This window comes from Panulirus ornatus, chromosome 1 (genome assembly GCF_036320965.1).
Source record: "Panulirus ornatus isolate Po-2019 chromosome 1, ASM3632096v1, whole genome shotgun sequence".
NCBI lineage: Eukaryota > Metazoa > Arthropoda > Malacostraca > Decapoda > Palinuridae > Panulirus > Panulirus ornatus.
The window spans coordinates 92,383,160-92,397,394 of NC_092224.1; the positions used below are offsets into that span (position 1 = coordinate 92,383,160).

Genomic DNA, 14,235 nt, shown 5'->3' on the forward strand with positions numbered 1-14,235 from the left:
ACAAATCTGGTGTTAAAATGTCGTTTAATGATCTTTGTGACATTTATTTAAGCTGTTAAATGAAGTCAATTCTAGAATATATTTTGCTGCTTTGCATCGTATTTACTGGGAATGTATCGGAGACTAAGAGAATTATGATATATTTTCCAAGATTATTTCAAGTATAGAAGTATATGAATACCTCATCTTTCAATTTGAAAACAAAAATTTTTTTGACTTAAAAAATACCCTGGACTATTACCTTCAATTTTTGGCATTTTTCTCATAAAAATAGATTTCCTTTAAAAACTCATTACAAGAAGTGTTTTTCATGCTAATTACAAATCCGGTGTTAAAATATCGTTTAATCGTCTTTATGACATTTATTTAAGCTGTTAAATTAAGTCAAGTCTAGAATATTTTTTGCTGCTTTATATCATATTTACTAGGTATATATCGGCGACTAAGAGAATTATGATATATTTTCCAAGATTGTTCCATGTATAGAAGTATAAGAATACCTTATCTTTCAATTTGAATACAAAAACTTTTTTAGTGTTAAAAAATACCCTGGACTATTATTACCTTCAATTTTTGGCATTTTTCTCATAAAAATAGATTTCCTTTAAAAACTCATTATAAGAAGTGCTTTTCATGCTTAATAGAAATCTGGTGTTAAAATATCATTTAATCGTCTTTATGACATTTATTTAAGCTGTTAAATGAAGTGAATTTTAAAATATTTTTTGCTACTTTGCGTCGTATTTACTGGGTATATATCGGAGACTAAGAGATTTATGATATATTTTCCAAGATTATTTCAAATATAGAAGGATATGAATACCTAATCTTTGAATTTTAAAACAAAATTTTTTTTGAGGTAAAAAGTACCTTCAATTTCTCGCATTTTTCTTATAAAAATAGATTTCCTTTAAAAGCTCATTACAAGAAGTGTTTTTCATGCTAAATACAAATCCGGTGTTAAAATGTCGTTTAATCGTCTTCATGACATTTATTTAAGCAGTTAAATTAAGTCAATTCTGAAATACTTTTCCTTCTTTGCATCGTAATTACTGGGTATGTATCGGAGACTAAGAGAATTATGATATATTTTCCAAGATTATTCCAAGTATAGAAGTATATGAATACCTTATCTTTCAATTTGAAAAGAAAAATTTTTTTGAGGTAAAAAACATTTTTCTCATAAAAATAGATTTCTTTTAAAAACTCATTAGAAGAAGTGTTTTTCATGCTAAATACAAATCCGGTGTTGAAATCTCGTTTAATCGTCTTTATGACATTTATATAAGCTGTTAAATGAAGTCATTTCTAGAATATATTTTCCTGCTTTGCATCGTATTTACTGGGCATGTATCGGAGACTAAGAGAATTATGATATATTTTCGAAGATTCTTTCAAGTATAGAAGTATATAAATACCTTATCTTTGAATTTGAAAACAAAAATTTTTTTGAGGTAAAAAAAATACCCTGGACTATTACCTTCAATTTTTGGCATTTTTTTCATAAAAATATATTTCCTTTAAATACTCATTACAAGAAGTGTTTTTCATGCTAATTACAAATCCGGTGTTAAAATGTCGTTTAATCGTCTTTATGACATTTATTTAAGCTGTTACATTAAGTCAAGTCTAGAATATTTTTTTGCTGCTTTATATCGTATTTACCCGGTATATATCGGAGACTAAGAGAATTATGATATATTTTCCAAGATTGTTCGAAGTATAGAAGTATATGAATACCTTATCTTTCAATTTGAAAACAAAAACTTTTTGTGCTAAAAAAAGACCCTGGACTATTATTACCTTCAATTTTTGGCATTTTTCTCATAAAAATACATTTCCTTTAAAAACTCATTATAAGAAGTGCTTTTCAGGCTTGATACAAATCCTGTGTTAAAATGTCGTTTAATCGTCTTTATGACATTTATTTAAGCTGTTAAATGAAGTCAATTTTAGAATATTTTTTGCTACTTTGCTTCGTATTTACTGGGTATATATCGGAGACTTGCTACCTCGCTAATGCGGGAAATGGCGAATAGTATGAAAGAAAGAAAGATATCGGATACTTAAGAGATTTATGATATATTTTCCAAGATTATTTGAAATATAGAAGGATATGAATACCTGATCTTTGAATTTGAAAACAAACATTTTTTTGAGGTAAAAAATACCCTGGAGTATTTATTACCTTCAATTTTTGGCATTTTTCTCATAAAAATAGATTTCCTTTAAAAACTCATTATAAGAAGTGTTTTTCATGCTAAATACAAATCCAGTGTTAAAATGTCGTTTAATCGTCTTTATGACATTCATTTAAGCTGTTAAATCAAGTCAATTCTGAAATACTTTCGCTGCTTTGCATCGTATTTACTGGGTATGTATCGGAGACTAAGAGAATGATGATATATTTTCCAAGATTATTTCAAGTATAGAAGTATATGAATACCTTATCTTTCAATTTGAAAACAAAGATTTTTTTGAGGTAGAAAATACCCTGGACTATTACCTTCAATTTTTGGCATTTTTCTCATAAAAATAGATTTCCTTTAAAAACATTTTTATAAGAAGTGTTTTTCATTTTGAATAGAAATACGTAGTTAAGATAGCGTTTAGTCCTCTTAATGACACTCAAACTGTTAAATGAAGTCAATTTTAAAATATTTTCTCATTTGCATCATATTAATGAGTAGTGTAACTGAGAGCATTTTGATATATTTTCCCTGATTATTTTATGTATTGAATTGTCTGGGTATCTTATCATTCCATTTTGAAACAATAGACTTTTTGTTAAAAAAAAATAACCTTCAATGATTGAGAATTTTCTTAGAAAAATAAATTTCCTTTCAATACTCTTTATAAGAAGTATGTTTCATGCTGAATACAAATCTGGTGTTAAAATGTCGTTTCTTTATCTTTATGACATTCAATTAAGCTGTTAAATGAAATCAATTTCAAAATATTTTCTGTTCTTTGCATAGTATTTACTGGGTATGTATCGGTGACTGAGGGCATTATGATATATTTTTCATGATTATTTCAAGTATAGAAATGTTTGAATATCTTATATTTTAATTTTGAAACAAAGATTTTTGAGCTAATAAATACCCTGAACTATTACCTACAGTTTTTTGTATTTTATTCAGAAAACATTTTCCTTTAAAAACTAATTATAAGTGTTATTACCTTCCGATTTGGGGAATTTTCTCAGAAAAATAGATTTCCTTTGAATACTTATCATAAGTAGTTTTCTTGTTGAAAACAAAAAAATGGGGTTGAAACATCTTTTAGCAGTCTTAATGACAATCAAGGTCTTAAATAAGATTGATTTTAGAATAACTTGTGATCCTTTGCATCTTATTCACTAGGTATGTTTCGGTAACTGAGAGCATTATGATATGTTAATCATGATTATTTCAAGTATAGAAGTGTTTGAATATTTTATCTTTCAATATTGAAACAAAGTAAAGGTTTCCTTTAAAAATTCATCATAAGTGTATTTCATGCTGAATACAACTATGGTGTTAAAATAACGTTTAGTTCTCGCAGTGACACTTAATTAAGTTGTTAAATGAAGTCAATTTTGAAATATTTCTGCTGCATTGCATCGTATTTGATGAGTATGTATCGGTGAATGAGAGCATTGTGATATATTTTCCGTGATTATTTCAAGTATAGAAGAGTTTGAATATCTTATCTTTCAGTTTTGAAGAAAAAAAGAATTATTTTGAGCTAAAAGATACCCTAAGCTACAACAGTGGGTGTTGAGAAGACGAGGGAGGGACGGTTCCCTTCCTCCCTCACTCACTCGCACACATACTTCATTTAACTTTCCTCTTCTCAACAAACAGGTTCATCATCTTTAAACAACACGATCTTTCCCTTCTCCACTTTTTTAAAGGCAAGTTTCCAGTTTTCATAGACTCTTATTTTTTTCGTTTCGCGTTTTCTCCTCTCATTTTATAAAATATTGGTCTTGTAGGCTTGTGTTCATGATTGAATCCTTCCCACATAAAAGGAATTCTTACAAATATTGATGATTCTATATTTTGAACGGTTCCGGTGAGACATTTGTAGGCCATGGTGGTGTGCTTCAAGGAAATTAATGAATTCCCTGGAGACTTCAGGAGTCAAACTTCAGTTTACTACTACAGCTGTTTTGTCGAATTCGTCATATAGTACCTGGTAATACATTTTTTTTGTGAGATATTGCATTATCTGGTATATCATGACTCGCATGAGCTGAATATTACCAGCAAGGAAGATAGAGCTGATCTGAAAGTATTAGAAAGTTCTTCAGACTCGTAAGTTGCAGTGTAATGGGTTGAGATGTCTTGGCAAACCCTGCCTCCAGCAATCTGTTGACTCCCACCACAAACCCACAGCAGTTGTTACCACTGTTTTTGGCTATATATATATATATATATATATATATATATATATATATATATATATATATATATACACGATGAACAGCTGGTTTGACTGTGGACCGACTGCCGTAATCAGGATTCGAGCCTATCAGCTCGACCCCGGGCGGCCTGTGAATGTCAGGAACGCTAACCGCTACACCATAGAAGTCCAGAATTCAATTGAATGTAGTGGAACTTGAGAGGTGTAAAGCCATATCGAGATCATAGAAGTATTTTTTTTATAAGTAATTATCACAAACATAGATGGTTATAAGGACGTTACAAACAGGTACCTAATCGGGTGGGTCTTGGCCAGGCTGACGGACGTGTTGAGGAAGTAAGTTGACAACAGCTCGTGTTTGCTGTCGCCATGATTTTGGCCACACGAATATTTGGTCAGTAGCGAGTCTTAAACGTTGCACTTACGTCCAGCTAAAAATATATGTTGAAGGGCCAGGAGGTCAGCGCTTCCTGTATTATGCTCCTCCTCTACAAAAGTATAAGCTGGACATTATGTAGTCGCCCCTATGTCTGTGTTCATCCTGTGGAAATCAACTTTAGATTCTCATCAGGAAATTTATTCTTGTGCAAGTGCTGTAGCTCAGGGTTGGTGCATGATGGAATACTCCATATTAACGTGTGGAATACCACGTCGGAGACGAATATCATGGCACACAAGTTTTTGCTAATCGGGCAACGCAAGTGCACTTTGTGTACTTGCCTCTGTATATGCATAGATATTGATCCAAATAATTAATTATTTGCCTCATGGTTTATGATAAGTGATGGAGCACTGCACAAAGTATGAAACCACTTAAATTTATAAGACATCATAGGCTATATTCGTAAGATTTTTTTTTAAAGTTAGTAATGCATAAGCCACTTGTTTTGTGATCAATTCAGCTGTAGTGGTTCGTAATGCTTCGTATTTGATATTTCATGGGAAATGTTGCTCGAACTCAGGAACGCTCGTAGAAATCAAAATGCTGTTTAGTTAATGATCTGAAATTGACGTAAAATATGCGTGTATACATGACGGGTTATGTGTATAGAAAGTGTTTAACTTGGTATATGTATTAGCGGACTCTGCCTGCATGTGGTTACATTGTGAGTGAAAACTCGCGTTTTAACAAGGCTCAAGTTGTGGACCTTCTCGCTCCAAAGGAATCTTATCATTTCCCTGCTCCCGCATGGAGCGCAGGCAGCCTCAAGGCATGCATATAAATGTAGCCTGAAATATACCCGTAATATTGTTGGATATTATATATTTATATGTGTGTGTGTGTGTGTGTGTGTGTATTATCGTGTGGTTGAGCCAGTATGTTTGTGTCATCAGGTTCGGCATGGCAGGAGACGTGAACGTGCAAGGGGAGGAGGTGAAGAAGCTGGACGTCCTGGCCAACGACCTCTTCATCAACATGCTCAGCTCTTCCTTCACCACCTGCCTCATGGTTTCTGAGGAGAACAAGACGGTCATTGAGGTAAGGGAAACTGCCGCCGCCGCCACCACAGGTTATGACACACACACACACACACACCCAGACCATTATTACCATCTGTCTGTTGTCACTGCTGGTGGTAAATGCAAACTTGCACCATTAATGTTCAACTCCAGTATCGTAGGCCATCGGTGCGACCACATGCCACGGGACATTACCGCGGTTACCGTGGGTCACCATCACCGCCACTATACCATGGGTCACCGTCGCCTTACTATGGGTCATAATCACCATCACTTCCATTGGTTAAAACCACCACGGTAACAGAAGACGAATCGTATCATCACCCAGGGTCACTACCATTATCATCTAAGGCCACTTGCCACCGTCAGTTTCAGCATCACCATATCATCATCATCATTGTAATATATAAATTTCACTACAGATCATCATAGTTATTACCATGTATCATAAGACCCATCATAAGTTGACACCCATCACCACCATTGGCACTGCATACCGTAGGTCAACTCTGCCACAGTTACCACATCTATCAGCCACTATTATCACTAAAGGTGTCGCTCAAAACTTTTTCACTTGTAATATACTGTAATGATTAGACAATTTTAGAAGTTATGTATATATGTTTTTAGTAGAAATTATAGTAATTCCTCATGATTATCATTGTTGGTGGCAGTAACAGCGTAATAACTAATCAATTCAATAATGAATCTCGAAGAAACTGGAAATGATATATAAAGTAATGGCTGTAGCAAGAAAGGAGTTGATATGAAATACTGTATGGTTTGGCTTGTGATAAGATAGAGGTTACTGGAGTGGGACATCGTTTCATTGTCTTGTGTTAGATAAGGTAACTAGTCATCCTGAATCTTACTTGGAGATGTTTGCCATTGGAGATAGATAGGCAATTACGATGTAAGTCAGTAATGAACGGGTGCCTATGTAAAAGCAAGCAGAGAGAGAGAGAGAGAGAGAGAGAGAGAGAGAGAGAGAGAGAGAGAGAGAGAGAGAGAGAGAGAGAGCTAAAACTTGCTTAGCAGACTTGGGGATATCATTGGTAATGCATTGATCATACTTAAGACATCAGGCTAGTTTTGTACCTTTTTGTCCCACATTATTCATGTTTGATTTTCCATTTACAGTGTGAGTATTGGGCCTTTCTTTTGCTTTTTATGATATGATTGGTTTCACTTGCCCAAAACTTTAATGAAAGCACTTTGTGTAATTGATGAGGATTTACACTTCTGTAGGAATCTGGAAATGGTTTTGTGTATAGATTATTCTAACAATGATGAGCAAGATCATGCCTGACTTAAGTTGTGTAAATTCTCTCATTCTTGGTGTGGTGCTGAAGAGGAAACTTAATGCCACAATAGATATGACAAATACAAATTTCTTCATATGTTGTATCAGGTTTTATCTTCTCATGTCAGATATGCTGTGGTTAACTTTAGTTCATTAAACTTGCAGAGTCATCACTTGCATATTTATTGAGTCACCTTTTTGATAACTTTCCTCTAAAGAGAGAACTTTTCGCCGAATTTGGTTACTTCAGAGCAACATGACATTTTATCCTGTAGTTTCTTGAAATAAACATGTACCATTAGCCACACATCTGTACTTCATGTTCTTAGGGGAATGTGAAATCTATTAATATATTATGATTGACTGATAGTGAAGAGTATATCCATAATTGATATGGTGAGAAAGCACTTAGATGACCACATTTGTTTTTGTCATATATATATTCACTTCTGTACTTCATATACTTAAGGGGAATGTGAAATCACTACATTGATATATTATGACTGGCTGATAGTGAACAGTATATCCTTAACTGATATGGTGAGAAAACACTTAGATGACCACATTTGCTTTTGTTATATGTATGTTCACCATCCTAATTACAAGATAACAGGAACTTATTCAGTGCTCAAAAGCAGAACATCACTTTATTTTACCTTACCATTGCCTCTGTTAATAAGGTCCTAACAATAGCATGTTCCTTTAAGTGGATTATTTTGGATAAGAGTTGTGAGGATAAAGATTTTTTGTATACTTCATTTTAACTTGTTGACCTCTTGGTGTCATATTGGTACCACTTGTTTTCTCAGACATTCCTCTGTTGAAAAGAGAGAAACAAATGTGAGCATCTGTGGTTTGAAAACCTACTGGTGGTCACATGATAGAAAGTAGAGTGGCAGATTAGATAAACTATTGACCATCCCCACACTTCGTAAACAAATCTTTGCTAGTAGACGTACTGTACTTAAAAGTTCCCAAGCAAACCTGTGAACAAGAGATGACTATCCCTCAAGTCATTACATTATGGAAAATGTTATTCATAAATATGTTATCTGAAGGAAACTCTCAAAGATTTGGAAATGGTGTGATGTCACCTTATTGAAAAGTATCATAAATTCCTTCATTGTTGTCTGGGACACGAAAGCTTCCATGAGGCATGTAGTAATTACTCATTTGTTATTACCCATTGTACAGTACAGGGAGAGAGTTATGCACTTCTAAACTCTGTGCCATCAAGTACCCTTTCAGATCTTTGTAAACTGCAAGCAACTGGTTAATTTATTCCAACCATTACCTCCCAAACTTGAACCAGTATTTCTTAACATCCTTTCTAACAAGTTTGTCCAGCTTTTTGTCATGGCTCCTGGTTTCTGGGTGCCACATGTCTTTAACCGTTCACTCTCAGTATAATTCAGCTGATTTAGAAACTTAAAGACTGGTTATCAGCTACCTCCTCTCCCTTTTTCTTTTTCTTCTCCTAGTGGGCATTTTGTAGCCCTCCGTCAGCCTCTCATTGTACATTATCAAAGAACTTTTCACTCGCCGGGAGTTTACATTTCCATGTTACCAGGAATCGTGTATCCTTGGGCTGCTTGGTCCAAGGGTAATTATAAATAGATCGAACATAAAATTTCTTGAATAATTCATAGTAAAGATAATTTAGTGAAGAGTTCATTAGATATCTGACTTTAGTGTAGCATTGGGTCGCATCTGGAATACAAGGCATTGCAGGGCAAGTTTGGTGAAGTATACTTCGTGATACTGAATTTGTACTTCTTGTTTCATGGTGTGGAAAGCTTTAACTTAATGCTGACTTGATAAGATAATCAAATTTCCATAGCTTTGATACAGTGTATTGATAAGCTGTTAATGCATGAATTTTATTAGTACTGCACAGAAGTTCCTTAGGAGGCAGCTGTATTCTTGGAGAGAGATTCATAACTGGGGTATGCTCATCATACTGCTCCTATTTGAAATACATATTGGAACACATGTGTAGTTGTTATTAAACAAATAGAAAAGGGTAGAATGGAAAATAATCTGGATAGTATGTGTATATGAAGAAAATAATTGTAAAAAACTTATAAACTATAAAAGCAGTTGTAGGATCAAGACAAAATATACATATTTTCATGCATAGTACAGTAATTTATGCATTTAATGAAGTTTTGTATTATTTGTATGAACCAAACTTGTATAAAAGGAATGATCTATGAATGTTAAGAGTATTAGATATTAAGGAAAATGGTACAGCACTGAATAAGCCATTTAAGATATGTGTTATATTCCACAGGTTGAGAAAGACCATCAGGGGAAGTATATTGTGTGCTTTGACCCTCTTGATGGCTCCTCTAACATTGACTGTTTAGTGTCCATTGGATCCATATTTGCCATATATAGGTCAGTGATTTTGCTTGTTTTTTACTCTCTTTACGTATGTTTCTGTTGAAACCAAGTTAACAATGTATCATATTGCTCTGAATTATATTCGTCATTGGTTTCCTTCTGGTCAAACACCCTGTGAGAATTCTTGCCTATTTTTTAATAATATCACATATAGTGTGGATTTTTTTTTTTTTTTCGCTACCTCACTAATATGGAAAACTGTGAACAAGAATAAAAAAGGATAGAAATAGGAAGCATTGTATCCCTGTTTGAAAGGATTTTATGATGGGTCAGTTTTAGTGTACAACTCACCAATGCAACTGTGGTTGATTGATAGAGCTTTAAAGAGAATTAAGGAAAATTTTGAAATCTAAACAAGTTAATCAACTTACTGACGACCAGAAAGTTAATTGACCCAATCTTCAGTTTTGGTCAATTAAGAATTGTCAAGATAATGTGGGAATCTTAACTAGTTGATTAATTGACTTCACCCTGATTGCAACATAATCATGATATCTATGTGTCCTGAAACACCTTCAAAACCACAGTCTTATCTTTGATCACCAGTATGACGCATAAGTCGAGATCCACTGGTCATATTCTTTCGTGTGTTCAAAATATTTCAAGAATTTCTCTGCAGCTAACATTTGTGACTCAGGTTAAGAAATTACATTGAAAAAGAATATTCACTCATAATTTCAGGAAAACTACAGACAGTGAACCCAATGTAAATGATGCACTCCAGCCTGGTAACAAGATTGTGGCAGCGGGATATGCACTTTATGGCTCAGCCACCATGATGGTTATATCTACTGGCAATGGTGTTAATGGATTTATGTTGGACCCGGTCAGTATTTATTTTCTATTTTTACTTTTATGTTACAGTAGAGATGAGGATATTAATATGTCATTCATTACATTAAAGATGAGCATATTAGTTTGTCATTCCAAGCAGGAAGACTATGACCATTGTGATTTATTGCTAAGTTTTTAAAAACCAAGTATGTTAATGAATTTAATTATTCTGGCTGGTTTGTAAGGAAAATTTCCCTTGCAGAGCATAGGAGAGTTTGTCCTGACAGATCCTAACATGAGAATAAAAGAAAAAGGCAAGATTTACAGTTTAAATGAAGGCTATGCCAACCTTTGGGACCCAGCCGTTGCTGAATATGTCCAAGGAAAGAAGGTATGATCTTCAGGTATCTTATGTTTAAAATCTTTTATAAGGAACTTAACTTACTAGTTGGAACATTCAAAAAGTTTATATACATGACAGTTATAAGCCCAGTCAAAAGTATCCTGTAAACACTGTAGTCAGCAAGTGTGATGAACAAAAGTGTTTACATGTTATAAGTTGATACAATAGGCATCCCTTCTCTTTAACCAGCCTGTCATGTGGGGCTAAAGATTTTTGCTGCAACTTTATTTCCACAAAAGATGCATGTTGCCTCAGATGTATGTGGCTTAGAACATTTGAATGTAATGGTGCTGTAAGTAACATCAGTCTTATTAGATGGTATATATAGCTTCGTAAAACGTTTTAGGAATTTTGATGAAAGGCATGTGATTTGAAAAGTTTTTGAATTCAAAATACATTATGTAAGGTCTTGATTGAAATTATGAAATTCAGATGCAATGTGATGGATAACAGGATTTGGGAGACAGGTAAAGTAGTTGTGATGGGTAGGTATGGAGTTCCAGGTGAAAATGTCAGTATTAAAAAAAGAATAGAGAAATTGAAGTGTTTCATATAGCTAGGAGTGGACTTGGCAGTGAATGGAACCATGGAAGCTGAAGTGAGTCATAAGGTGGAGGAGGAGAGGGGATGAAGGTTCTGGGAGCATTGAAGAATGTGTGGAAAGAGAGAATGTTATCTCAGAGAGCAGAAATGGGCATGTTTAAAGGAATAGTAGTTTTAGCAATATTATATAGTTGTGAGGCATGGGCTATAGATAGGGGTTGTGCAGAGAAGGTTGGATGTGTTGGAGATTAAATATTTTTTTTTTATTTTTTTTTATTATACTTTGTCGCTGTCTCCCGCGTTTGCGAGGTAGCGCAAGGAAACAGACGAAAGAAATGGCCCAACTCACCCCCATACACATGTATATACATACGTCCACACACGCAAATATACATACCTACACAGCTTTCCATGGTTTACCCCAGACGCTTCACATGCCCTGCTTCAATCCACTGACAGCACGTCAACCCCGGTATACCACATCGCTCCAATTCACTCTATTCCTTGCCCTCCTTTCACCCTCCTGCATGTTCAGGCCCCGATCACACAGAATCTTTTTCACTCCATCTTTCCACCTCCAATTTGGTCTCCCTCTTCTCCTTGTTCCCTCCACCTCCGACACATATATCCTCTTGGTCAATCTTTCCTCACTCATCCTCTCCATGTGCCCAAACCACTTCAAAACACCCTCTTCTGCTCTCTCAACCACGCTCTTTTTATTTCCACACATCTCTCTTACCCTTACGTTACTCCTCGATCAAACCACCTCACACCACACATTGTCCTCAAACATCTCATTTCCAGCACATCCATCCTCCTGCGCACAACTCTATCCATAGCCCACGCCTCGCAACCATACAACATTGTTGGAACCCCTATTCCTTCAAACATACCCATTTTTGCTTTCCGAGATAATGTTCTCGACTTCCACACATTCTTCAAGGCCCCCAGGATTTTCGCCCCCTCCCCCACCCTATGATCCACTTCCGCTTCCATGGTTCCATCCGCTGCCAGATCCACTCCCAGATATCTAAAACACTTCACTTCCTCCAGTTTTTCTCCATTCAAACTCACCTCCCAATTGACTTGACCCTCAACCCTACTGTACCTAATAACCTTGCTCTTATTCACATTTACTCTTAACTTTCTTCTTCCACACACTTTACCAAACTCAGTCACCAGCTTCTGCAGTTTCTCACATGAATCAGCCACCAGCGCTGTATCATCAGCGAACAACAACTGACTCACTTCCCAAGCTCTCTCATCCCCAACAGACTTCATACTTGCCCCTCTTTCCAAAACTCTTGCATTTACCTCCCTAACAACCTCATCCATAAACAAATTAAACAACCATGGAGACATCACACACCCCTGCCGCAAACCTACATTCACTGAGAACCAATCACTTTCCTCTCTTCCTACACGTACACATGCCTTACATCCTCGATAAAAACTTTTCACTGCTTCTAACAACTTGCCTCCCACACCATGTATTCTTAATACCTTCCACAGAGCCTCTCTATCAACTCTATCATATGCCTTCTCCAGATCCATAAATGCTACATACAAATCCATTTGCTTTTCTAAGTATTTCTCACATACATTCTTCAAAGCAAACACCTGATCCACACATCCTCTACCACTTCTGAAACCACACTGCTCTTCCCCAATCTGATGCTCTGTACATGCCTTCACCCTCTCAATCAATACCCTCCCATATAATTTACCAGGAATACTCAACAAACTTATACCTCTGTAATTTGAGCACTCACTCTTATCCCCTTTGCCTTTGTACAATGGCACTATGCACGCATTCCGCCAATCCTCAGGCACCTCACCATGAGTCATACATACATTAAATAACCTTACCAACCAGTCAACAATACAGTCACCCCCTTTTTTAATAAATTCCACTGCAATAAAATGTTTGAGGATAATATGTGGTATGAGGTGGTTTGATCGAGTAAGTAATGAAAGGATAAGAGAGATGTGTGGTCATAAAAAGAATGTGATTCAGAGAGCAGAAGAGGTGTCTGGACATATGGAAAGAATGAGTGAGGAAAGGCTGACAAAGAGGATGTGTGTGCCAGAGGTGGAGGGATCAAGGAAGTGAGAGACCAGATTGAAGGTGGAAGGAAGGAGTGAAAAAGATTTTGAGAGATCTGAGCCTGAACATGCAGGAAGGTGAAAGGCATGCACAGACTAAAGTGAATTGGAACGATGAGGTATACTTGGGTTGATGTGCTGTCAGTGGATTGAACCAGGGCATGTGAAACATCTGGGTAAATCATGGAAAGGTCTGTGTGGCCTGGATTTGGATAGGGAGTTGTGGTTTTAGTGCATTATACATGACAGCTAGAGACTCAGTGTGGGTGGATGTGTCCCTTTTTGTCTATTTCCTGGCGATGCCTTGCTGACGCAGGGGTGGTGATGCTGTTTCCTGTGGGGCGAGGTGGCATCGGGAAAGGATGAATATGTATGTACACGTGTATATCTTTTCTTTCATACTATTCGACATTTCCCGCGTTAGCGAGGTAGCGTTAAGAACAGAGGACTGGGCCTTTGAGGGAATATCTTCACCTGGCCCCCTTCTCTGTTCCTTCTTTTGGGAAATTAAAAAAAAACAAGAGGGGAGGATTTCCAGCCACCCGCTCCCTCCCCTTTTAGTTGCCTTCTACGACACGTAGGGAGTACGTGGGAAGTATTCTTTCTCCCCTATCCCCAGGGATATGTATATGTAAGTATATATGTATATGTTGATATGTATATGTACATGTATTTGTATGTATGTATATATGTATGCACACGTGTATGTATGTATATGTTGATATGTATATGTACGTGTATTTGCCTGTATGTATATATGTATGCACATGTGTATATATGTATATGTATGTATATATGTATATGTTGATATGTATATGTACGTGTATTT

General features: G+C 35.7%; 1 protein-coding gene across 4 annotated transcripts in view; it reads left to right on the plus strand.

Annotated features, from left to right (window-relative positions):
- The window catches only part of fbp (fructose-1,6-bisphosphatase), a 394,327-nt gene that overhangs the window by 371,968 nt on the left and 8,124 nt on the right, over positions 1 to 14,235 (plus strand). For all 4 annotated transcript variants that reach the window (XM_071665992.1, XM_071665982.1, XM_071665973.1 and 1 more), the window contains 4 exons: positions 5,746 to 5,890; positions 9,468 to 9,574; positions 10,262 to 10,406; positions 10,617 to 10,745. In XM_071665992.1, the coding sequence (XP_071522093.1) occupies positions 5,753 to 5,890; positions 9,468 to 9,574; positions 10,262 to 10,406; positions 10,617 to 10,745 (519 nt within the window). In that variant the 5' untranslated portion in view covers positions 5,746 to 5,752. The remainder of the gene's footprint in view (positions 1 to 5,745; positions 5,891 to 9,467; positions 9,575 to 10,261; positions 10,407 to 10,616; positions 10,746 to 14,235) is intronic.